Source organism: Schistocerca piceifrons, chromosome 3 (assembly GCF_021461385.2).
Source record: "Schistocerca piceifrons isolate TAMUIC-IGC-003096 chromosome 3, iqSchPice1.1, whole genome shotgun sequence".
Taxonomy (NCBI): Eukaryota; Metazoa; Arthropoda; class Insecta; order Orthoptera; family Acrididae; genus Schistocerca; species Schistocerca piceifrons.
This window is the reverse complement of record NC_060140.1, coordinates 87,705,383-87,731,530: the sequence shown is the minus strand read 5'-3', so window position 1 is coordinate 87,731,530 and position 26,148 is coordinate 87,705,383. Positions and strand designations below refer to the sequence as shown.

The 26,148-nt window shown below is 42.8% G+C and overlaps 1 protein-coding gene and 1 non-coding gene across 3 annotated transcripts in view; both read left to right on the top strand.

Annotated features, from left to right (window-relative positions):
• Positions 1-26,148, top strand: part of LOC124789591 (protein scarlet-like) — a 189,938-nt gene that overhangs the window by 95,730 nt on the left and 68,060 nt on the right. For both annotated transcript variants that reach the window (XR_007016140.1, XM_047257002.1), the window contains exon 7: positions 22,464-22,662. Coding sequence is in view for 1 of the 2 variants with exons in the window: in XM_047257002.1 (XP_047112958.1) it covers positions 22,464-22,662 (199 nt within the window). In the remaining variant the exon portion in view is untranslated. The remainder of the gene's footprint in view (positions 1-22,463; positions 22,663-26,148) is intronic.
• Positions 6,927-7,010, top strand: Trnaa-ggc. Its single transcript is given in 2 exon segments — positions 6,927-6,966; positions 6,976-7,010. It is a non-coding gene; the product is annotated as a tRNA-Ala (tRNA).

Here is a 26,148-nt window from a genome sequence, read left to right as displayed (position 1 = left end):
TTCCACCGCCTAGAACACAGTGTTGTTGCAACAAGACGAAGTTTTCAACGGAGGTTTAATGTAACCAAAGGACTGAAAAGCGATACAATAAAGGATCTGTTTGAAAAATTTCAACGGACTGGGAACGTGACGGATGAACGTGCTGGAAAGGTAGGGCGACCGCGTACGGCAACCACAGAGGGCAACGCGCAGCTAGTGCAGCAGGTGATCCAACAGCGGCCTCGGGTTTCCGTTCGCCGTGTTGCAGCTGCGGTCCAAATGACGCCAACGTCCACGTATCGTCTCATGCGCCAGAGTTTACACCTCTATCCATACAAAATTCAAACGCGGCAACCCCTCAGCGCCGCTACCATTGCTGCACGAGAGACATTTGCTAACGATATAGTGCACAGGATTGATGACGGCGATATGCATGTGGGCAGCATTTGGTTTACTGACGAAGCTTATTTTTACCTGGACGGCTTCGTCAATAAACAGAACTGGCGCATATGGGCAACCGAAAAGCCCCATGTTGCAGTCCCATCGTCCCTGCATCCTCAAAAAGTACTGGTATGGGCCGCCATTTCTTCCAAAGGAATCATTGGCCCATTTTTCAGATCCGAAACGATTACTGCATCACGCTATCTGGACATTCTTCGTGAATTTGTGGCGGTACAAACTGCCTTAGAAGACACTGCGAACACCTCGTGGTTTATGCAAGATGGTGCCCGGCCACATCGCACGGCCGACGTCTTTAATTTCCTGAATGAATATTTCGATGATCGTGTGATTGCTTTGGGCTATCCGAAACATACAGGAGGCGGCGTGGATTGGCCTCCCTATTCGCCAGACATGAACCCCTGTGACTTCTTTCTGTGGGGACACTTGAAAGACCAGGTGTACCGCCAGAATCCAGAAACAATTGAACAGCTGAAGCAGTACATCTCATCTGCATGTGAAGCCATTCCGCCAGACACGTTGTCAAAGGTTTCGGGTAATTTCATTCAGAGACTATGCCATATTATTGCTACGCATGGTGGATATGTGGAAATTATCGTACTATAGAGTTTCCCAGACCGCAGCGCCATCTGTTGTTGAAAATTGTAACTACTGTAATTTCGAAAGTTTGTCCGCCTGAAAATTTACTGTTGTCCCAAGCATATTGCAACAAACGGTGTATTTCTATCGCTGCTCGTTTAGTTTTTATTGCCGTTTCAAATATACCGGTCATTTTTGAAACACCCTGTAACTGTAAATAGCTAGCTTAGCGTCCGCTGCTTCACTCCCATAGACCGTCCAGTCTACTCAGATTTTTTGTTTTTTGTCTTTATTTAATCAAATTTTATGTTGGACACAAATTGCAAGAGCTTCTAAACTTTCCATCCTGGTTAAGGCGATAGAAGCATGGTCTTTTCTGAATGTGCCTTTGACCAAAAAGCGATCCAGGGTTATATAATCGTCTTTTTCTTCCATCTTGTGGTGATATTTCCATAGAAACTTTAACACCCTAACGCATGTATCTAAATATCTAAGCTAGAAATGAAATACTAATTTCCTTTGTTTGCTTTCTTTTGCTACCGCCTTTATCCCGCATTGTGCGCTGGGTCGGCAGGATGAAGTACGGAATTGGCATTGTTAATTTTTAGGGGTGGCCGTATGCCCTTCCTGCCGCCACCCCATACCTCCCTGGGACGGAATTAGTGTACCTTAGCTGTCTGCATCTAGTGTAAATCGTGAAATAGTGTGAACGTGTTACAAATGTCTGCGAGTCGTGTAACTGAGGCGGGACGTGGGCACCAGCCTGGTATTCACCTAGTAGGATGTGGAAAACCGCCTAAAAACCACATGCAGGCTAGCTGGCACACCAGCCATCGTCGTTAATCCACTGGGCGGATTCGATCCGGGGCCGGCGCGCCTACCCGAGTCCAGGAAGCAGCGCGTTAGCGCTCTCGGCTATCCTGGCGGGTGAAATACTAATTTCCATAGGTTTAGATTTAAATTTTTTTTAATACAACTAAAGTTTCATACCCTATTTCACGTCCTTAGTGATTGAATGTTCTGAAACGCTGAAACTCGTACTTTTTTTTAAAAAAATTGCGACTGAAAACGAAACACCAATTTTCGTAGCCCTAGCTTCAAGATAACCTTAATAGCGGGGTATTTTCAAATAGCTTTCATCCTCCATTTTACCCCCTTAGAAGTGCAATTTCGACCAATCCTTTCTTGAACGATGCCTACAGTGTAAGCTCCACACCCTCACCAAATTCCAACTTTGTATCTTTAGCGATTTTGGCTGGACGAAGATGAGTTAGTCAATAAGTCTTCTGGTCTTGTTTCACCCCCCACAGGGGTTGAATTTACCAAAAAAAGTTAAACATACATTTTCTCATCTCCAAAAAAAGAGCCAAATACCAGTTTTCAAAGTTTTAGCGTTAAAATGCTCGCAGAATGGATTGTTTTCGTAGAACATATAACATAAAACATATCACCCCCATTTCAACATCTTAGGATTATTTCCAAAAAGGTGAAATGAGTATATTTTATTTGTAACAGAGAATCGAAATACAAATATGCATAGATTTAGCTTCAAAAGTGCTTGCATAATGAAATATTTCTATAAAAATTTTGATCCCCCTGAACAGTGAAACAGTACTTTCTTATCTCCGACCGAGAAGCGAAGTTAAGATTTTCATAAATTTAGCATTGCTGTCATAAATATTTTCAAAAAAAAGTTTCATCCCTTATTTCACCCCCTCATAAGTTGAATTCCTAAAAATATTGAAACACGTACTTTTGTTTGGAACCGAGAGCTCAAATACCATTTCTCACAGATGCAGCTTTAAAAATATCTTAGAAGTTCTGTAATAAAGAATTAACTCCAAAAAATAATGACCTGTTATTTCACCTCCATACCGGAAAAATAGCCAAAAATGCTCAATCACGTATTTCTTTATTTCTGACCGAGAAACCGAATACCAGTTTTCGTAGTGCTTGACTCAAAATTGCCTTAATAGTGACATTTTTCAAAAACCGTCTTCCATCCCCTACTTTATACCCTTGGGGTCGGAATTTCGAAAAATTCCTTAGTAAACAAGGCCTACGGTGTAAGACCGAAATCCCATGCAAATTTCAAGTTTCTATCCTTAGTAGTTTTGGCTGGGCAATGATGAGTGGGTGAGTGAGGCAGTCAGCGGGGACATCGCCGTTCATAAATATGACAGACTGACCAAGTCATACAGTGTAACAGGTGTTTATATTTATGTGTTAAAACGAAGTGGAAAGTCAAATAGTCCGAAGTAGCCGTTCCTATTGCAGGCGATTAGAGGCTCTTTTGAGTTGCGTCTTCTGGGGTATATCTGTACAGAAATGTTTATAAGTCAATACTTTGACAATAGAGAAATGGGTTATCCGAGATATCTTCAGATACTGACTGGACAGACTTAAGCAAGGTAGAAAATATTAGGCATCTAATTAGGAAACTAGGTGTGGACACACACGCCCCACAAAGAAAGCGTCTGTTCTTATACAATAAATAAGATTTGTAATTTATTAGCAAAATATGATTACTTACAGTGCTATGTCATATGATATAGGTATAACGTCTCCAAAACGGGACTTTAAAGACTGTGTGACTTTTCTAACTCATTAGTAAAAAATCTGAAATATACAATAATTACTTTTTATCAGAGACAGTCTGAAGAATATAGCTACCATCTCTGATAAATGCAGTTATATACACTACTGGCCATTAAAATTCCTACACCACGAACATGACGTGCTACAGACGCGAAATTTATCCGACAGGAAGAAGATGCTGTGATATGCAGATGATTAGCTTTTCAGAGCATTCACACATGGTTGGCGCCGGTGGCGACACCTACAACGTGCTGACATGAGGAAAGTTTTCAACAGATTTCTCATACATAAACAGCAGTTGACCGGCGTTACCTGGTGAAAAGTTGTTGTGATGCCTCGTGTAAGGAGGAGAAATGCATACCATCACGTTTCCGACTTTGATAAACATCGGATTGTAGCCTGTCGCGATTGCGGTTTATCGTATGGCGACATTGCTGCTCGCGTTGGTAGAGATCCAATGACTGTTAGCAGAATATGGAATCGGTAGGTTCAGGAGGGCAATACGGAACACCGTACTGGATCCCAACAGCCTCGTATCACTAGCAGTCGAGATGAGAGGGATCTTATCCGCATGGCTGTAACGGATCGTGCAGCCACGTCTCGATCCCTGTGTCAACAGATGGGGACGTTTGCAAGACAACCATCTGCACGAACAGTTCGACGACGTTTGCAGCAGCATGGAGACAATGGCTGCGGTTACTCTTCACGCTGTATGACAGACAGGAGCGCCTGCGATGCTGTACTCTACGACGAACCTGGGTGCACGAATGGCAAAACGCCATTTTTTCGGATCAATCCAGGTTCTATTTACAGCATCATGATGGTCGCATTCGTGTTTGGCGACATCGCGGTGAACGCAAATTGGAAGCGTGTATTCGTCGTCGCCATACTGGCGTATCACCCGGCATGATGGTATGGGGTGCCATTGGTTACACGTCTCGGTCACCTCTTGTTCACATTGGCGGCACTTTAAACAGTGGACATTTCAGATGTGTTACGACCCGTGGCTCTATCCTTCATTCGATCCCTGCGAAACCGTACATTTCAGCAGGATAATGCACGAACGCATTTTGCAGGTCCTGTACGGGCCTTTCTGGATACAGACAATGTTCGATTGCTGCCCTGGGCAGCACATTCTCCTGATCTCTCACCAATGGAAAACTTGTGGTCAATGGCGGCCGAGGAACTGGCTCGTCACAATACGCCAGTCACTACTCTTGATGAAATGTGGTATCGTGTTGAAGCTGCATGGGCAGCTGTACCTGTACACGCCATCCAAGCTCTGTTTGACTCAATGCCCAGGCGTATCAAGGCCCTTTTTACGGCCAGAGGTGGTTGTTCTGGGTACTGATTTCTCAGGATCTATGCACCCAAATTGCATGAAAATGTAATCACATGTCAGTTCTAGTATAATATATTTGTCCAATGATCACCCGTTTATCATCTACAGTTCTTGTTAGTGTAGCAATTTTAATGGCCCGTAGTGTAAAATAATGTCTTTCCTTTTTCTATAAAAGTAGAGGTCGTAATAGTCTCTGAGCCTTCTATCTGTCTTACATTTGTTTTCGCTGTTGTCGGAGATGGAGTCATTTACGTTGAAAAGGTGTGTACGTCGTAATTGTTAATGCATGTATGAAATGTTAGCGTCATTATTATTGAAAGTAACCTTCCGATCTCTGAAGTCAGTGTATTGAACCTTTAAACAATTTCTAGCAATTTTTAGCGGCCGTGCCGCCAGGAAACAGAACATCGCTGGTGTGCAACAATCAGCTGCCATTACGCGGCAACTTCAAGTATTACAAAATGTTTCATGTCTTTTTCACAGCAGAAGCCACAAAGCAGTTTAAAGCATTTCATTTAATAATAAATTGCTTAGCAAAGAGTTTATTTTGTTACAGTGTCGGTATTTACAGTATTTTGTATCCAAGTTAGATATAGCAGTTTTGGCCTTGGCTACGAACGAAAGAATCTTAGAGTATATAAATTGTTTAGGCGACTCTTATGATAAAAGTGAACCCACGAACAAAAAGGAAATGCAAATCCAGTATCTTATTCTCTTTACATATTGTTATTTCATTGGCTTGGCTACGGACGTATGACCTCCATCATATGCAAGTTAACGTAATTCATAGGCAGGCTTGGTGTCCTAATAACAATTAACGGACCCCTAATCAAGAATAAATTGAAATAAGTGCCATCCTCTTAGGTGGGGCCAGAACCAATTGATAAGCAAATTTGAGACAGCAAGTGCCTGGCGCAGTTGTTAGATCGGTTACTGCAGCTACAATGTAAGGTTATCACGATTTAAGTGAGTTTGAACGTGGTGTTATAGTCCGCGCACGAGCAATGGGACACAGCATCTCCGAAATAGCGATGAAGTGTGGATTTTCCTGTCGACCATTTCACGACTGTATCGTGAATATCACGAATCAGGAAAAAGATAAAATCTCCGACATCGCTGGGGCCGGAAAAAGATCCTGCAAGAACGGAACAAACGACGACTGAAGAGAATCCTACAGAGTTACAGAAGTGCACTTCTTCCGCAAAGTGCTGCAGATTTCAGTACTGGGTCATCCACAAGTGTCAGCGTGCGAACCATTCAATGAAACATCATCTACATGGGCATGCGGAACCGAAAGCCCACTCGTGTACCTAGCAAGACTGCACGACCCAAAGCTTTATGCCTCGCACGGGCCCGTCAGCACCGGCAATGGACTGTTGATGACTGAGAACTTGTTGCCCTTTTCGGACGAGTCTCGTTTCAAATTGTGTAGACTGGATGAACTTGTACGGCTATGGTGATAACCTCATGAATCCATGGGCCCTGCATGTCAGCAGTGGACTCTCCAAGCTGAGGGAGGCTCTGTAATGGTGTGGGGCGCGTGTAGTTCGAGTTATATGGGACCCCTGATGCGTCTAGATACGACTCTGACAGGTAAGCATCCTGTCTGCTCACCTGCATCCGTTCATGTCCATTGCGTGTTCCAACGTACTTGGAGTATACCAGCATGACAATACGACACCCCACACGTCCAGAATTGCTACAGAATGGCTCCAGGAACATTCTTCTGAGTTTAAACACTTCCGCTGGTGACCAGACTCCCCAGACATGAACATTATTGAGCATATCTGAGACGCTTTGCAACGTGCTGTTCAGAATAAACCTTCACACCCTCGTACTCTTAGGGATTTATGGATTTCCCTTCAGCACTACTTCAGACACGAGTGTGCCCATGCCACGTCGTGTTGCGATACTTCTGTGAGCAAGCGAGGGCCCTACACGATATTAGGTAGGTGTACCAGTTTGGCCGGCCTGAGTGGCCGAGCGGTTAAAGGCGCTACAGTCTGGCACCGCACGACCGCTACGGTCGCAGGTTCGAATCCTGCCTCGGGCATGGATGTGTGTGATGTCCTTAGGTTAGTTAGGTTTAAGTAGTTCTAAGTTCTAGGGTACTTATGACCACAGCAGTTGAGTCCCATAATGCTCAGAGCCATATTGTACCAGTTTCTTTGGCTCTTCAGTGTATAATAATAATAATAATAATAATAATAATGAGTATGCAACTATGGAAGAGTTACAACTACTGGTTTATGTAGTAGCACTCACTACACTAAATATACGCACTAGGCAGAGATCAGAACCAACCAACACACAGAAGAAACCCACAAAACCAGCATGGCAACACAGGCTACAGATCAGAATAGAAAAACTGAGAAAAGACATTGGACAGCTATCACAATTTATAAGAAATGAAATATCAGACAAAAAACGAAAAAGGTTGGGTAAAACCTCACAACAAGAAGTGATAGAGCAATTAGATGAAAAGAAGCAGAAATTAAAAGCATTGGCCAAACGACTTAGAAGATGCAAAAAAGTGAAAATAGAAGGAAACAAAACTAAACAGTCAACACAAACCAAAAGAAATTTTACCAGACAATAGATAACACACACATTAAAATAGATAATCCCCCAAACATAACAGACATGGAACACTTCTGGAGCAACATATGGTCAAACCCGGTGCAACATAACAGACATGCACGGTGGATACAAGCAGAAACAGACACATACAAGATGATACCACAAATGCCTGAAGTGATGATTTTGCAACATGAAGTCACCCGAGCAATTAATTCTATGCATAATTGGAAAACCCCTGGAAAAGATAAAATAACAAATCTCTGGCTAAATAAGTTCACCTCAACACATATACATCTAACCAAATTATTTAACAGTTACATTGCAGACCCATACACATTCCCTGATACACTTACACAAGGAATAACTTACCTGAAACTTAAAGATCAAGCAGACACAGCAAACCCAGCAAAATATCACCCCATAACATGCCTACCAACAATATACAAAATATTAACTTCAGTCATTACACAGAAATTAATGACACATACAACACAGAACACAATTATAAATGAAGAACAAAAAGGCTGCTGCAAAGGAGCACGAGGATGTAAAGAGCAACTGATAATAGATGCAGAGGTGGCATATCAAGCTAAAACTAAACAAAGGTCGCTACACTACACATACATTGATTACCAAAAAGCTTTTGATAGTGTACCCCACTCATGGCTACTACAAATATTGGAAATATACAAAGTAGATCCCAAATTGATACAGTTCCTAAACATAGTAATGAAAAATTGGAAAACCACACTTAATATCCAAACAAATTCAAATAATATTACATCACAGCCAATACAGATTAAGTGTGGAATATGCCAAGGAGACTCGTTAAGTCCTTTCTGGTTCTGCCTTGCTCTGAACCCACTATCCAACTTGCTAAATAACACAAATTATGGATATAATATTACTGGAACATACCAACACAAAATCACACATTTGCTATACATGGATAATGTAAAACTACTAGCAGCAACAAAACAGCAACTCAACCAATTACTAAAGATAACAGAAGTATTCAGAAATGATATAATGTAAGAAAAATAGCATAGTCAAGGGAAAACACACTAAACAAGAAGATTACATATTGGATAACCACAGCGACTGCATAGAAGCGATGGAAAAAACAGATACCTATAAATATCTAGGATACAGACAAAAAAATAGGAATAGATAATACGAATATTGAAGAAGAACTAAAAGAAAAATACAGACAAAGACTAAAAAAATACTGAAAACAGAATTGACAGGAAGAAACAAGGCAAAAGCAATAAATACTTACGCTTTACCAATATTGACCTACTCATTTGGAGTAGTGAAATGGAGTAACACAGACCTAGAAGCACTCAATACACTTACACGATCACAATGCCACAGATACAGAATACATCACATACATTCAGCAACAGAAAGATTCACATTAAACAGAAAGGAAGGAGGAAGGGGATTTATCGACATAAAAAATGTACATTATGGACAGGTAGACAATTTAAGAAAATTCTTTATAGAACGAGCAGAAACTAGCTAAATACACAAAGCAATCACGCACATAAATACATCGGCTACACTACTGCAATTTCATAATCACTTCTACAACCCTTTAGATAACATAACACCAACAGATACGAAGAAAGTAAATTGGGAAAAGAAAAAACTACATGGCAAGTACTCGTATCATCTAACAAGGCCACACATCTATCAAGACACATCCAACACATGGTTAAGAATAGGCAATATATACAGTGAGACGGAAGGATTCATGATTGCAATACAGGATCAAACAATAAACACCAGATATTACAGCAAGCATATTATTAAAGATCCCAATACCACAACAGATAAATCAGACTTTGCAAACAACAAACAGAAACAGTAGATCACATCACAAGGGGATGTACAATACTAGCAAATACAGAATACCCCAGAAGACATGACAATGTAGTGAAAATAATACATCAACAACTTGCCATACAACATAAACTAATAAAACAACACGTTCCAACATACAAGTATGTACCACAAAATGTACTGGAGAATGATGAATACAAATTATTCTGGAACAGAACTATTATAACAGATAAAAAACACCACTTAACAAACCTGACATCATACTCACCAATAAAAAGAAGAAATTAACACATCTAATCGAAATATCCATACCCAATACAACAAATATACAGAAGAAAACAGGAGAAAAAATTGAAAAATACATCCAACTGGCTGAGGAAGTCAAGGACATGTGGCATCAGGATAAAGTTGACATTACCCAATTATACTATCAGCTACAGGAGTCATACCACACAATATCCACCAGTACATCAACGCAATACAGCTACATCCAAACGTATATATACAACTACAGAAATCTGTAATTGTTGATACATGTTCAATTACCCAAAAGTTCCTAAATGCAATGTAACATATACCGTACAGTTAAAAGGAAGTCACGCTTGATCAAGGTCCGCGTCACTTTCCATTTTTAACCAGACATAATGTCTGAGAAAGGAAAGAAATAATAATAATAATAATAATAATAATAATAATAATTATTATTATTATTAAAAAAACCTCTCTCCCTCTCTAATACACGCACACACACACACACACACACACACATTCACAAAACAGTTGCTAACACTCAGAAACACACACACATACACACATTCACAAAACAGTTGCTAACACTTAGAAACACACACACACACACACACACACACATTCACAAAACAGTTGCTAACACTTAGAAAAACAAATAAATCTCTGTATTAAAAAGATGGCAGTTACAGTGATGTGTAATGAAAACAGTGAGCTGAAAGTGAACTGTAAGATGTCCACTTGGTTGCCAGATGAGGAGAAGCAAGCAGTCTGCTTAGATGCAGTGAATTAAGAGTTACCTGTAAATACCTTTCCATTTCGTAAAAAAACGTCAAGGAACTGTTTTTAAATCTATAACCTAGATGTGAAACCGTAACCTATGTGTGAAAAGGACAAATCGTGAAATATTTCAGCACACCGACTGAAGATGCCTGGTAAAGAAGGCGAAACGCGTCTGGGTGAATAAATTAAAATACAAATTTTGTGTGCAGCATGCAAAACGCAATTTAACCATCTTTTGGTATGAAATTACAAATCATGTTTTTTATATACGAATAAGCCCGTTCTTTCTGGGGTGTGTCCGATCCACACCTACAACTAGATGTATAATATTTCTTACCTTCTTTAAGTCTTTTCACTCAGTATTTTAAAATATGTCAGACAACTTCATGTCTCCATTATCGAAATATTACTTTGTAAAAGTTTGTGTACATCAGAAGATGTAACTTAAAAGTTGAAATCGCCTTCAATATAAACAACAACTGCGGACTATTGGACTCTTCATTCAGTTTGGTATTTTAATACTTTTACACCTAAATGTAAACACCTGTTACACTGTATGGCTTGGTCAATCAATTATGTATGAACAGATGCTGTATAATCGTGACAAAGCCCATATGGCGCAGCGCAGCGCCAAGTGAACGAAGAGCCAGGCATGGTAGCTGCATGCTTTTGCTGTCACGTAAACTCAAGACTAGGCCTGGTTCACAGACGGCCAATAATTTAAAGCAATTCTGAGTGATTGGCTACTCGACTTTTTGAGCAAAATTATTTAGTGAAGCAGCTGAGTAGACAATAAGACAGAAGGTATTGGATATGATGTCGGGCGCCGGCTGCTGATCCTACACGGTCCCTTTCACTCCTTGTAGCCCTCGTAAGAATGGGTTCCCGATGCCCCACATTCAAATCGAAGGCTATCTGACTCAATGTAGATCGTCGATCGCAGCGTTTGGCTCCGCGGAGGTGATGTGACGTCCGTTGATCACACCTGTGGGCGTCCTGTGTGGCAATTAAAATGGGTGGAAACATTGTGGTAATGAAGATCAACATCAGTCAGTGGTGACCTCGGAAATGTTAACATTCGTATAATCTCCAGTATACTATAAACTACTTGTCTTGCACCATCAACACACGTTCAGATTCGGTTAATTAGCGACGTGCTACTATGCTAGTTACACACTAGTCTGTATCGAACTGCCCAGGTATTATGTCAACACTTGTGTCGGTACCACATCTAGTTGCAACATTAGGGCGTCATACACAGCACGTCTTTAAATGAAACAACCCTTGGCGTTTCTTTTGGGCACCCAGTTTACATTAGTGGACGGCAGACAGTTGGATTCCTCCCATTACCCCAAATCACTCACCGACAGGTCTCAAAGGCGTCCGTTTGATGAATTTCGGCACTCAGCTCTCTAATCTGTGTTTACTGTGGTTGCACAACATGATTCCTAGAAAGGATGAACGATAGTTAAATTTGTTATACTCTTACGTGGAGGCATGTGTGATGTAAAATATGCCCTTGTACAGTTTATTTCGTCGTTTAATGAGTGTCATCGTCATCAAACTACATCTAGTACTATGAATACATAAAACTGGTTCTTATTTTCCTTTTGTCGGAATAACTTCTAATAAACGAGTAGCGGATCGCTGGAATCCAACCCACACCACTTCTAATAGAATAATGAGGCAACATTCCGACGTTTAAATATGGGGTAATGTCACCGATAAGGTCCTCCTAGAATGAGAAATACCTTGGACTGAATAATACGTGTGGATAATAATACGAGTACTTTTGACTATGACACATGCAGTGGCTTGCACGTTGGTGAAGGCTTTAAAAAGTATTTATTATTTTGATTTCTGGTTTCGTTTTATTAATTACTTACTTTCCTTTCAATTTGTTCATAATTAGATGTAGTTTCTACATATACACTACTGGACATTAAAATTGCTACACCACGAAGATGACATCTTACAGACGGATCCCAACGGCCTCGTATCACTAGCAGTCGAGATGATAGTCATCTTATCCGCATGGCTGTAACGGATCGTGCAGCCACGTCTCGATCCCTGAGTCAACAGATGGGGACGTCTGCAAGACGTCAACCATCTGCACGAACAGATCGACGACGTTTGCAGCAGCATGGACTATCAGCTCAGAGACCATGGCTGCGATTACCCTTGACGCTGCATCACAGACAGAAGCGCCAGCGATGGTGTACTCGACGACGAACCTGGGTGCACGAATGGCAAAACATCATTTTTTCGAATGAATCCAGGTTCTGTTTACAGCATCATGATGGTCGCATCCGTGTTTGGCGACATCGCGGTGAATGCACATTGGAAGCGAGTATGCGTCATCGCCATACTGGCGTATCATCCGGCGTGATGGTATGGGGTGACATTGGTTACAAGTCTCGGTCACCTCTTGTTCGCATTGACGGCACTTTGAACAGTGGACGTTACATTTCAGATGTGTTACGACCAGTGGCTCTACCCTTCGTTCGATCCCTGCGAAACCCTACATTTCAGCAGGATAATGCACGACCGCATGTCGCAGGTCCTGTACGGGCATTTCTGGATACAGAAAATGTTCGACTGCTACCCTGGCCAGCACATTCTCCAGATCTCTCACCATTTGAAACCTTCTGGTCAATGGTGGCCGAGCAACTGGCTCGTCACTGTTGTTGATGAACTCTGGTATCGTGTTGAAGCTGCATGGGCAGCTGTACCTGTACACGCCATCCAAGCTCTGTTTGACTCAATGCCAGGCGTATCAAGACCATTATTATGGGCAGAGGTGGTTTTCTGGGTACTGATTTCTTTGGATCTATGCACCCAAATTGCGTGAAATTGTAATCACATGACAGTTCTAGTATAATATATTTGTCTAATGAATACCCGTTTATCATCTGCATTTCTTCTTGGTGTAGCAATTTTAATGGCCAGTAGTGTACTTCTTGTTAGGTTATAAACTAGCTTTGTTAGAGCACTTTTAGAAACATAATTAAAAACAAACCAGTATGTAGTGGATATTCCATGTATTAAGAGACTGTATTCTTCAAACTCTAGACAAGAGCGCAGGTTTTCAGCAAGCAGTAAATGAATGAATAAACAATAGCACGGTATTCATTTGGATTTTAAACTGCAACTGTTCTAAGGAACACGTAGGTGGCTGGCCTCAACAATATCTTTGCGGTCAGTACATTTCCATAACCGATTTTTAATCTTTTGGTGATTCTTCCACTTCTTACAGTATAAGTACTGCTACGAGGTACATTGCTTGAGTCACCCTCGCTTTGCATATCTTGTTCAGTAGACACTCCACAGCAGTCCATACTCGACCACCAACTAAACCGTGTCTATATGCATGTCTCCACTTGTTGCTCTCTAGTTTGACAGAGATGAAAATCTCTTGCTACAGGACCAAATCACTGGCTTATTGGGACATACAACATTAAAAATGTTCGCCGACTTCATTTTTCTCGTTACGTAGGGACAATAAGTCGTTAGCCATCGAACTGAGTCAGTGGTCTAGTGTCTGTGAGTCGGCCAGTCGTGTGAAATGGCCTTTAGAGAGCGATACGCTTCAGGCAAAATGTGTGCAGACGCCTTCACTGAGGTTAATCCCTAGCAGAGCTAGAAAATGAAATCAGATACAACTACATAAAGTTCAGTAGTATGAGTACAAGAAGACAGGGTTCATAATTTATTTACTAAATCGGTATGCATCCGACTCCATGTGTAACTATTATGTTCTAATCAGCCGCGCATAAAAACGGGATTTTCCTGTGCTTATACCCCGGGTTCTATTGGTGACAGGAAGATATGGTCAAGTATTCTGGAAAGCCTTTGGGGTAGGGATCGTTTGTATAGTCAGCATAAGGAACGTTTTAGTGTCACTACCCTACAGTACAGGGTCAAAGTTTGAATCTTGCGCACTTCCTCCAACTTAGGCAAATGGAGCAAATCGGCTGCTCCTTCTTGCATTTGATGTTACGGCTTGGAAGGTTAAGAGTCGCGTAGCGTTGCGTGATTGTTATTGCTCACTGTCTCTCGTCGTACTGAGCACTACAAAAAGATCCACCTGCCTCCCTACGGCGTCAGATCACCAGCCCGTTTCTCTGAATACGTAGATACTGTTCAGGCGACGTTAAAAGCAGCTTTGAAGAAGATCACCATTGAACCGTGAATTTACTTTCGAAACCTTTTCTTAAGAATTTACTTTATTTACTAGTGATTCATCAAGAACATACCACATTTAATCACGCTATGTGAGCGTGGAAGTAGTTGCCAGTGGGTGACTGATGAAAACAAATTAATTTTCTTTCAACAAATGGAAATTTTATTCCTAAAAGCCCTTTTTTTAAACAGATTTAAAATTATAATCAGAAAGCACCCTCAAAATGTCAAGTTACAATTTTGTTCAGAGACCGAAAAAAAAGAATATTGACAGTATGAGCTTTCGGGCTGAGAACCTTGCCGCTCCCTTTTGACACGGCCGTAGTCACGACCGCTCACAACAACCTCTGAAATACTACACTGGTGCAAATCTGCAACACACCAGATTACTTTAAACTAAAAATTTTAACAACTCACACAAATGGTTCAAATGGCTCTGAGCACTATGCGACTTAACTTCTGAGGTCATCAGTCACGTAGAACTTAGAACTAATTAAACCTAACTAACCTAACGGCATCACACACATCCATGCTCGAGGTAGGATTCGAACCTGCGACCGTAGCGGTCGCTCGGCTCCAGACTGTAGCGCCTAGAACAGCACGGCCACTCCGGCCGGCCAACTCACACAAGCACAGAAACTATGCACCCAGTCTGAGGGTTGGAAATGGTACAAAACACTAACAATAAAAAAATTAACTTGCCACCGAAAGTGCAAATTGACTTTAAAAAAAAAAACTCTTACGGTGGAAGGGTGGCAACTTTATATACTAAACTGACCATTTAAATAATAACCCATGAAATGCAGTCTTACATACAATATACAAACATGCTCTACATTACACATATACCGGCTCTCAAGATGATAGGCAAAATAATAACATATTTCAGGAATTCGGCCGTTATACTTCAAGCAATAAATTCTTTAACACCGAATCCGACAAACATGACAGAGGCAGCTATTAACGTACGGCGGACCGATAGACAGACAGACAGACACTAACTGCCAAATGCTGACGGGAGACAGACGAGCAAGCTGGGGACGAGAGTCTGACCAAGAAAACAACAGAATGAAACAGAATGAAACATCACGAATCACTTAACTTCTAATAAACTGCGATGTCTGGCGAAGACCTGGCGCAGCCTCCCCCCCCCCCCCCCCCCCAAATCGCTCTCCCGAACCGTCCGCTGCCAGCCGCTTCAACGGACGCAGGAAGGCGCGCCGATCTCCCGTCTCACGGCGTCGCAGCTCGCGCCGGCCAGACCTACGTCGTGGGTTGACTCCTGTTGCTCTCGTGTCGGCCGCGAAGCCACTACGTCTCGCTATACGGCGCGGCCCACTGGACTCACGTGGCGACCTCACATGCGCCGACGCTGAAGACGGACAAGTCATCTCGTGCCTCAGTGCGCGACAGACCAATCGATCGATCCAATCGCCAATGACCTGCCGGAACAAATTCGAAGTGGCGGCCTAACACATACAAGCACTCCGGACGACAGCCAGACACTGAGTGCCCCACACTGACCCGGCTGACCAACTGACCAACTGGAGAGCTCATAGCGCCCCACCAGAGGGAGACATCAAAGCTGCGATTGCCACAGCGGCGCCACCGCCAGAAACGGAGGGCGACTGCTTCACACTATGCGCTGCAACACGCTCTTCAAAACAACAATTTTTACCCTGGCTCAACCGTCAATACTTACGTTTGCAAAGTCCGCGTAAACTCTGGTAGCAAACTATCCAGTAATAACTTATAACGATTTTCGGGTGGAGGGCGATTGCTTCAATCTTTTAGAAAAAATGTCAAAATTCCGCAACAAATTATTTGTTTCTTTAGTTTCAAAATTAAAGAATTAGCCATCAGCCTGTATTTCTTTAAACGACCAATATCAATGTCCTCAGTTCACAGTTCATACAACCCAGTATACAAGCAAGACAGCCAGAAATGTACTTAAGTCCGACCCGAATTATTAAGTGATCTACAGTCGATGCTCTGCTACAATATACGACTTCCACATTCGGTCTTCCTCAGTGGATTTGTAGTAAAGAAACTCCTCGACAACTATTCCATAGCTGAAAATGAAACATGACTCGCGGAATTCTACAAAGGTGTTCACACGCGTTTATCTCTCCAACTAAACAGTCCACAAAGCTCAAATTTCCAGTCTGTCCGTAAACGCAACTGTTTTCACGGCAATAGATACCAGTAACTTCCTCATTGTACTCATGACGTAGACGGACACGTCCAACATGACCTGTACGTCCGACAGCTTCTGACTCCCTAATCCCGTTCCTTCCAGAGCCTATAACTACCTCAAATGTGCTGGAAATGCTTAACTCTGATTGGTTGTTCAAAATGACAAGCCAATCAAAAAAATCCTTCGACTTCTATCTCGGGCCAAAACTGTCCTTCGCCAATCAATATTCACACGTGCATTTAAGTCACTTCATCATTCAAATCTTAATAAAATGCTTAACAAAACCAAACGAAAAAAACTAATCTCGAAAATGACTTTAGAAAATCGTTACTTCGTAAATGGCTATTCTGGCTGCCTTCTTACAAAAGCAAGTACCCTTGGATATACGTCAGCAAGGTAGGGAAATTACAGATTTCGTTGCAACCGCTTGCGTCACACTTTCCCATGACGTAGTTACGTAATGTTTAACATAAGATAATAGTGAATCTTTACGTATGTCCCACATATAGACTCTCACTCACTCTCATTTCTTCACACAACAAAACAACTATTTATTAAATAAATATTAATCCTCTCTGAATTCTATGTTACGAAAATGAAAAAATCTAAATAAATTGTTCTACCATTTAGTGAACTTCAGTAATAATTCCAAATGATATTAAAAGACAAACTCCTATGAATCCTAACTGACTTTAATCTTATAAGTGTTTTTGGTGTTTTAGGTAATTGTCTCTAAATCTGAAAGTATCTCAGCTAGGTAGCTGAGATTCTAATACAACCTTCCTTTTAATAACAAAGGGCTGTGTATTGACTTTTAACAAAATTCAATGGTATTTAATACTGTTTATTTAGATTCTTAGGGGCTTGAATATTCTGTCGCTCGAACTAACACAGGTTGCGCTTCCCAAGGCTAGGCTAGCGCCAGGTGCGATTGAGTCACGCTAAGATACAAGCGGCTGTTTCTCTCTCACCGCCAACGGCTCCAAAGCTACGACCCGTACTCCAAAGTAGTGCAATAAATGCTATTGCGTACTGACTCCCGACGTTACAATGCGTTCTACGGTGGGCATTATCGGGCTTATGGATGCATCCTTAGAAAACTTGTAAAAAGCGTTTCTTACCATTTTTCGTACCGAAAGCGAGCTGCCAAGATGGCTATGCACAGCAAATGATTGAAATTTTTGCGACATATTCCGAAGCTCCCAGTCTCGTACAATCTTGAGTATTGTCTAGATATTTTTATGTTTCTGAGATCAGAGGTTCACAATTACCCTACTGTTAATTATTATTGAGAAACTACCCAAAACATGGTTTTCTGGTACCAAAACACAGCTGCTGATTATTCATCTCTTGGTCTCCCTCTGCGATTTTTAACCTCCACGCTGCCCTCCAATACTAAATTGGTGATCCCTTGATGCCTCAGAACATGTCCTACCAACCGATCCCTTCTTCTGGTCAAGTTGTGCCACAAACTTCTCTTCTCCCCAATCCTATTCAATACTTCCTCATTAGTTATGTGATCTACCCATCTAATCTTCAGCATTCTTCTGTAGCACCACATTTCGAAAGCTTCTATTCTCTTCTTGTCCAAACTATTTATCGTCCATGTTTCACTTCCATACATGCCTACACTCCACACGAATACTTTCAGAAATGACTTCCTGACACTTAAATCAATACTGGATGTTAACAAATTTCTCTTCTTCAGAAACGCTTTCCTTGCCATTGCCAGCCTACATTTTATATCCTCTCTACTTCGACCATCATCAGTTATTTTGCTCAACAAATAGCAAAACTCCTTTACTACTTTAAGTGCCTCATTTCCTAATCTAATTCCCTCAGCATCACCCGACTTAATTAGACTACATTCCATTATCCTTGTTTTGCTTTTGTTGATGTTCATCTTATATCCTCCTTTCAAGATACTGTCAATTCCATTCAACTGCTCTTCCAAGTCCTTTGCTGTCTCTTACAGAATTACAATGTCATCGGCGAACCTCAAAGTTTTTATTTCTTCTCCATGAATTTTAAAACCTACTCCGAATTTTTCTTTTGTTTCCTTTACTGCTTGCTCAATATACAGATTGAAAAACAGCGGGGAGAGGCTACAACCCTGTCTTACTCCCTTCCCAACCACTGCTTCCCTTTCATGTCCCTCGACTCTTATAACTGCCATCTGGTTTCTGTACAAATTGTAAATAGCCTTTCGCTCCCTGTATTTTACCCCTGCCCCCTTTAGAATTTGAAAGAGAGTATTCCAGTCAACATTGTCAAAAGCTTTCTCTAAGTCTACAAATGCTAGAAACATAGGTTTGCCTTTCCTTAATCTTTCTTCTAAGATAAGTCGTAAGGCCAGTATTGCCTCACGTGTTCCAGAGTTTCTACGGAATCCAAACTGATCTTCCCCGAGGTTGGCTTCTACTAGTTTTTCCATTCGTCTGTAAAGAATTCGTGTTAGTATTTTGCAGCTGTGACTTATTAAACTGATAGTTCGGTAATTTTCACATCTGTCAACACCTGCTTTCTTTGGGATTGGAATTATTATATTCTTCTTGAAGTCTGAGGGTGTTTCGCCTGTTCCTACCATACCCTACCCACGTAAAATCGGGTGTGACATGAAAACTTAGTTTATGAAGTAACGCAGTAGGGAGAATCAAATGTTCCTGAACAGAAGCACACGCAGACTTCTTTTTAAGTAAATTCCGGCCTGAAATGTGAAATTTATGTTACGCTGTTTCAATTTCATTTAGTAAACTATCAAAATTTTACTGACTAATACATTTCTTCTCACATGAGTCGTATGTAATGCCCTTTGGGGATAAGCAGGGAACCAGCGGAAAAAATGCTGCTATCGGAGCACAAAAAATTCAGATATGTTCTAGTTTATTTAAAAGATCCTGACTGAAAAGTTGGGGCCGGCCGCAGTGGCCGAGCGGTTCTAGGCGCTTTAGTCTGGAACCGTGCGACCGCTACGGTCACAGATTAGAATCCTGCCTCGGGCATGGAGGTGTGTGATGTCCTTAGGTTAGTTACGTTTAAGTAGTTCTAAGTTCTAGGGGACTGATGACCTCAGAAGTTAAGTCCCATAGTGCTCAGAGCCATTTGAACCATTTTTGAAAAGTTGGGTACCCACTACCTCATTCTAACTTCCTCAGCACCTTTAATAACTCCCCAAAAATTTTGGTGCACGAACATACTCACGTTTTTTAAGCTGAGAGAGAATAAGACAGTGGTAGTGGCAAAGAGACGGAAACGTAATAAATACTGAAATATAATAGGTAGCACGTGTTTTATAGAAAGAGCGAAGCAGGTAATGGCACTGTGAGAGAAGGATAGGGACGCAGTGTCAGTGGAACATGGTTTACAGTGACAGTGACAGAACAGTGCGAGGAGAAAGAGCGGTGGAGGCAGTGCCGGTGCGTGGTCAGGGGGGGGGGGGGGGGGGGGAGAAGAGGAGAAGAAAGTGGAAGTGCGTGGGAGCCAATGACAATGAGAGACAGAGTATATGAGAAAGAAGAAAATAAAGATAGTGACAGCGTGGAGAGACAGCTGCTCTAGGAGATATTCGCAGTAAGAGAGAGCAAAAGACAGATAGAGGCACTGCGAGGAGACTGTGATAGTAGTGCTAAACCACGTGGACTGACGCTGTAACACGGGAGACAATAACAGAGAGACACAAAGAAGGTAATGACAATGAGCTGAGGTGAATGAGTGAGTGAAAAGAGCAAATGGGAGTGGGTAGGTACGAGTGACTTCTAGCGACGGACTAGTTGGCATGAATGAGTTACTGCTAGGGCACTTTGTGGGAATTAGAGCTGAGTTGCAAGTTAAAAATACCCGAAGATGTTCGCATGCCAAACTTTTTGCGAACACTTTCGTAGGAGTCGAGGAATATAGAATGACGCAGCTCTTACCCCACTTTTCAGTGAGAGTCTTTCAAATAAACCGGAACATATTCGCAATTCGCATATTCGCATATACTCCGATAGGAGTATTTTTCCGCTGGTAGACCTAGACTTGTGCGAGTGTGTCCGTCGGCGTATTGTGAAACTGAAGATGGCCTGCTCTTCTTTCCAATCCCTAACAACTCTTCGTTTTCCCTGTGAGCTACGATAAACTAAACTACTGGCCATTAAAATTGCTACACCACGAAGATGACGTGCTGCAACGTGCTGCAGACGCGAATTTAACCAACAGGAAGAAGATGCTGTGATATGCAAATGATTAGCTTTTCAGAGCATTCACACAACGTTGGCGCCGGTGGCGACACCTACAACATGCTGACATGAGGAAAGATTGCAACCGATTTCTCATACACATACAACAGTTGACCGGCGTTGCCTGGTGAAACGTTGTTGTGATGCCTCGTGTAAGGAGGAGAAATGCGTACCTTCACGTTTCCGACTTTGATAAAGGTCGCATTGTAGCCTATCGCGATCCAGGTTTATCGTATCGCGACATTGCTTCTCGCGTTGGTCGAGATCCAATGACTGTTAGAAGAAAATGGAATCGGTGGATTCAGGAGGGTAATACGGAACTCCGTGCTGGATCCCAACGGCCTCGTATCATTAACAGTAGAGATGACAGGCATCTTATCCGCATGGCTGTAATGGATCGTGCAGCCACGTCTCGATCCCTGAGTCAACAGATGGGGACATTTACAAGACAACAACCATCTGCACGAACAGTTCGACGACGTTTGCAGCAGCATGGACTATCAGCTCGAAGACCGTGGCTGCGGTTACCCTTGACGCTGCATCACAGACAGGAGCGCCAGCGATGGTGTACTCGACGACGAACCTGGGTGCACGAATGGGAAAACTTCATTTTTTCGGATGAATCCTGGTTCTGTTTACAGCATCATGATGGTCGCATCCGTGTTTGGCGTCATCGCGGTGAACGCACATTGGAAGCGTGTATTCGTCATCGCCATACTGGCGTATAAACCGGCGTGATGGTATGGGGTGCCATTGTTTATGTGTCTCACCTCTTGTTCGCACTGACGGCACTTTGAACAGTGGACGTTACATTTCAGATGTGTTACGACCCGTGGCTCTACCCTTCATTCGATCCCTGCTTTAACGTACATTTCAACAGGATAATGCACGACCGCGCAGGTCCTGTACGCGCGTTTCTGGATACAGAAAATGTTCGACTGCTGCCCTGGCCAGCACATTCTCCAGATCTCTCACCAATTGAAAACGTCTGGTCAATGGTGGCCTAGTAACTGGCTCGTCAGAATACGCCAGTCACTATTGCTGATGAACTGTGGTATCGTGTTGAAACTTCATGGGCAGCTGTACCTCTACACGCCATCCAAGCTCTGTTTGACTCAATGCCCGGGCGTAACAAGGCCGTTCTTATGGCCAGAGGTGGTTGTTGTGGGTACCGATTTCTCTGGATCTATGCACCCAAATTGCGTGAAAATGTAATCACATGTCAGTTCTAGTATAATATATTTGTTCAATGAATCCCCGTTTATCACCTTCATTTCTTCTTGGTGTAGCAATTGTAATGGCCAGTAGGGAGAGGAGCAAGCTGTTCAGCATAACCTCACCCGGTGCAGTCGCCTTTCCACCGCGGAGCGGTTTCAGTTGATTTCCTGCTCGGCGATCGCTCACCCCGACACCTGCCTCTGACACTGTGCCGTTTGTCGCACCTGTTGCCGGGCAGCCAGGGGCTGGAGTGCCCGCCGCGCTACAACCCGGCCGACTTCGTGGTGTGCGCCGTGTCGGGCGGCCCCGGCCGGGACGACGCCGCTCGCCGCCTGTGCGACCAGTTCGCCGCCAGCGACGCCGCCGCCCAGCTGCTGGCCGACGTCCGCCTCGAGCAGCTGCCGCCGGGCCTCGCCCGCTCCAAGCCCTGCCTGCTGGTAAGCGCACTTCACCGCTGTGAGCAATCAAAGTCCAACAGCAAATGCTAGTTCGATCACTGGTGTCGAGTACTTCCGGCTAGCAGTGTATAACCTCTGTTTTGAAATATTGAAAAGTTTGATTTCGAAAAAGACGGTCGTGTGAAACCCAGCTCGCGCTATTCGTCCACGAGACTCAGAGGGCCATAGACACGGTTTCACAGGTACATGCCGTGTGTCTTGACTTCTGCAAGCCGTTCGATACAGTTCCCCACAGTCGTTTAATGAACAAAGTAAGAGCATATGGACTATCAGACCAATTGTGCGATTGGATTGAAGAGTTCCTAGATAACAGAACGCAGCATGTCATTCTCAATGGAGAGAAATATTCCGAAGTAAGAGTGATTTCAGGTGTGCCGCACGGGAGTGTCATAGGATCGTTGCTATTCACAATATACATAAATGACCTTGTGGATGACGTCGGAAGTTCACTGAGGCTTTTTGCAGATGATGCTGTGGTGTATCGAGAGGTTGTAACAATGGAAAATTGTACTGAAATGCAGGAGGATCTGCAACGAATTGACGCATGGTGCAGGGAATGGCAATTCAGTCTCTATGAAGAAAAGTGTAGTGTGCTGCGAATACATAGAAAGACAGATCCCTTATCATTTAGCTACAAAATAGCAGGTCAGCAACTGGAAGCAGTTAATTCCATAAATTATCTGGGAGTACGCATTAGCAGTGATTTAAAATGGAATGATCATATAAAGTTGATCGTCGGTAAAGCAGATGCCAGACTGAGATTCATTGGAAGAATCCTAAGGAAATGCAATCCGAAAACAAAGGAAGTAGGTTACAGTACGCTTGTTTGCCCACTGCTTGAATACTGCTCAGCAGTGTAGGATCCGTACCAGATAGGGTTCATAGAAGAGAGAGAGAAGATCCAACGGAGAGCAGCGCGCTTCGTTACAGGATCATTTAGTTATCGCGAAAGCGTTACGGAGATGATAGATAAACTCCAGTGGGTGACTCTGCAGGAGAGACGCTCAGTAGCTCGGTACGGGCTTTTGTTAAAGTTTCGAGAACATACCTTCACCGAGGAGTCAAGCAGTATATTGCTCCCTCCTACGTATATTTTGCGAAGAGACCATGACGAAAAAATCAGAGAGATTAGAGCCCACACGGAAGCATACCGACAATCCTTCTTTCCACGAACAATACGAGACTGGAATAGAAGGGAGAACCGATAGAGGTACTCAAAGTACCCTCCGCCACACACCGTCAGGTGGCTTGCGGAGTTTGGCTGTAGATGTAGATGTAGATGTAGACCTAACGTACAAGGGACGTAGTGAATTTCATGAGCTACTTATTTTTGTTAATACGCATTTACTTTCACAACATAAACAGCATACATCAACTCTAGAATTAATTTTCACTCTGCACCAGAATTTTTTCATCATTACTAACTTTTCTACAGGAGCGTGTATACATTGTAAATGCCATGTTACTATAAACTACTTTGTGTCTTCGGATCAATACCACAATGCCACGTCTTGCACGCGATGACATCTCGATCGGCGAAAGATTCAAGTCCGGGAAGGGAGGCGTTTTCGCAACTAATGATGGCTCGGGTAAACCAACCACTACCAGAATTTCCAGTAGCGACATCCAGAGTAAAATTAACCCAGCAGCCACGGAAGAATATAGGTCTATTTAATTTAACTGCTTGGGCTGTTCCATTTCCTCCAATTTTATTCTCGAGGCTAATAATATGTTCGTACTATAATTATTAATAAAGTGTGATCCGTGACCTCTGTAACCGGGAAGCGTACACCGCGAACCGGGGGCTCAAGGACGCAACAGTTTGAAAAAATTCGAAAATATAGTGCCGCACTGCCCGCTCAGCGCCTAGCGATTCGGTGACGCAACCCGCCCGACACGGCTCGGCGCCAGGCCGGCGCACCAAGGGGCGCGTTCTGCTAGTGAGACTACAGCAGGTATACGGGATAACTCCCTCTTGCTGCTGATATGAAATTTCTTGCCAAATTAAAACAGTATGCCAGACAGTGACTCGAACCCGAGACCTCTGTCTTTCGCGGGCAAGTCCTTCACCAACTGAGTCACGTGAGTATGACGTATCTACGAGGGTGAGTCAAATGAAAACCTTTAATTTGTAACGACAAATCGAAATTTCGCGCCGTTATCCTTTAAGTTGGTAGCCATGCTACAAACAGCGTGCAGAATGGCCTGTAGGCGGCAGCATAGTGCAGATGCACACATACCGTCGCAGTATCAGTATAAACATGGCCGCCCCATTTGCGGCTTGCACCAGGGAAGGACAGCGTTCTGTTATTCGGTTTTTGCGTAGTGAAGGTGTGAAACCTATTGAAATACATCGACGAATGAAGGTTCAGTACGGTGATGCATGTTTGTCACAGCAGCAGGTCTACGAATGGAGTAGAAAGCTCGCAAATGGTGTGACTTCAGTGCAAGATGCTCCTCGTCCAGGTCAGGCACAACGAGTTGTGACTCCACAGAACATTGCAGCAGTTGAAGCCATAGTGAAGGAAACCCGCCGAGTGACACTGAATGACATTGCAGCACGTTTACAGATTAGTCATGGGTCAGCGAACCACATTGTGCATGATATGCTCCAGTTTCAGAAAGCGCCTGCTAGATGGGTCCCACGGCAGCTGACTCCTGAAATGAGAGAACGACGTTTTGATGCTTGTGAAGAACTTCTTCGGATCTTTGAACGAAAAGGTGATGGCTTCCTTGCGAGAATCGTTGCTGGAAACGAAACCTGTGTTCACTTCCACCAACCGGAAATGAACAGAGCGAGCAAGGAATGACGCGATTCCTCTTCACCAAAACCAAAGGACCACTCAAAGACGCAATGGGAGGAAAGACGTTTCGTTCTGATAAAGAAGTGCATGGGTGGCTGCGCCGACTACCAAAAGAAATTTTTTTCTAAAGGAATTTATGCACTTTGTAAGCGCTGGAGGACTTGCACTGAGGGTGGGGGAGATTATGTTGAAACGTGACACAGTTTTGTACCACTTCTGCACAATGAATAATATTTAAAGGTTTTCATTTGACTCACCATCGTACTATGTTGCCTTATAGGAACTGCTCCTAGTTGCCTATATTCTTTCTTTCGAAGGAAAGGTATCCGTTAAATCTTTTAACGCATAGCCAAGTTTCTTTCTTACGATTTTTCAGCGATTAGGTAAGGCGATGTGGCGCAGTGGAAGAGGTATAGCTCGTAGCAGTAACTGGACTTATTTCAGTTGCTTCACCAAAGCTTTTATTTGTTCCTAACGATAAATAGGACGGAAGGCTAGGACATTTTTTCTGTAAGAGCTTGTTCTATAAGACAAAGTTACTTACATGCCTAGTCTTTGATTAGGCAGAAAGTCTGGTTTTTATGTTAGTCTGTATCCTTTAGAAATGGTGGACTTGCGAAGCTTCTGCTTAGTCCATAAGGATTTTACCAAGTCAGATTGG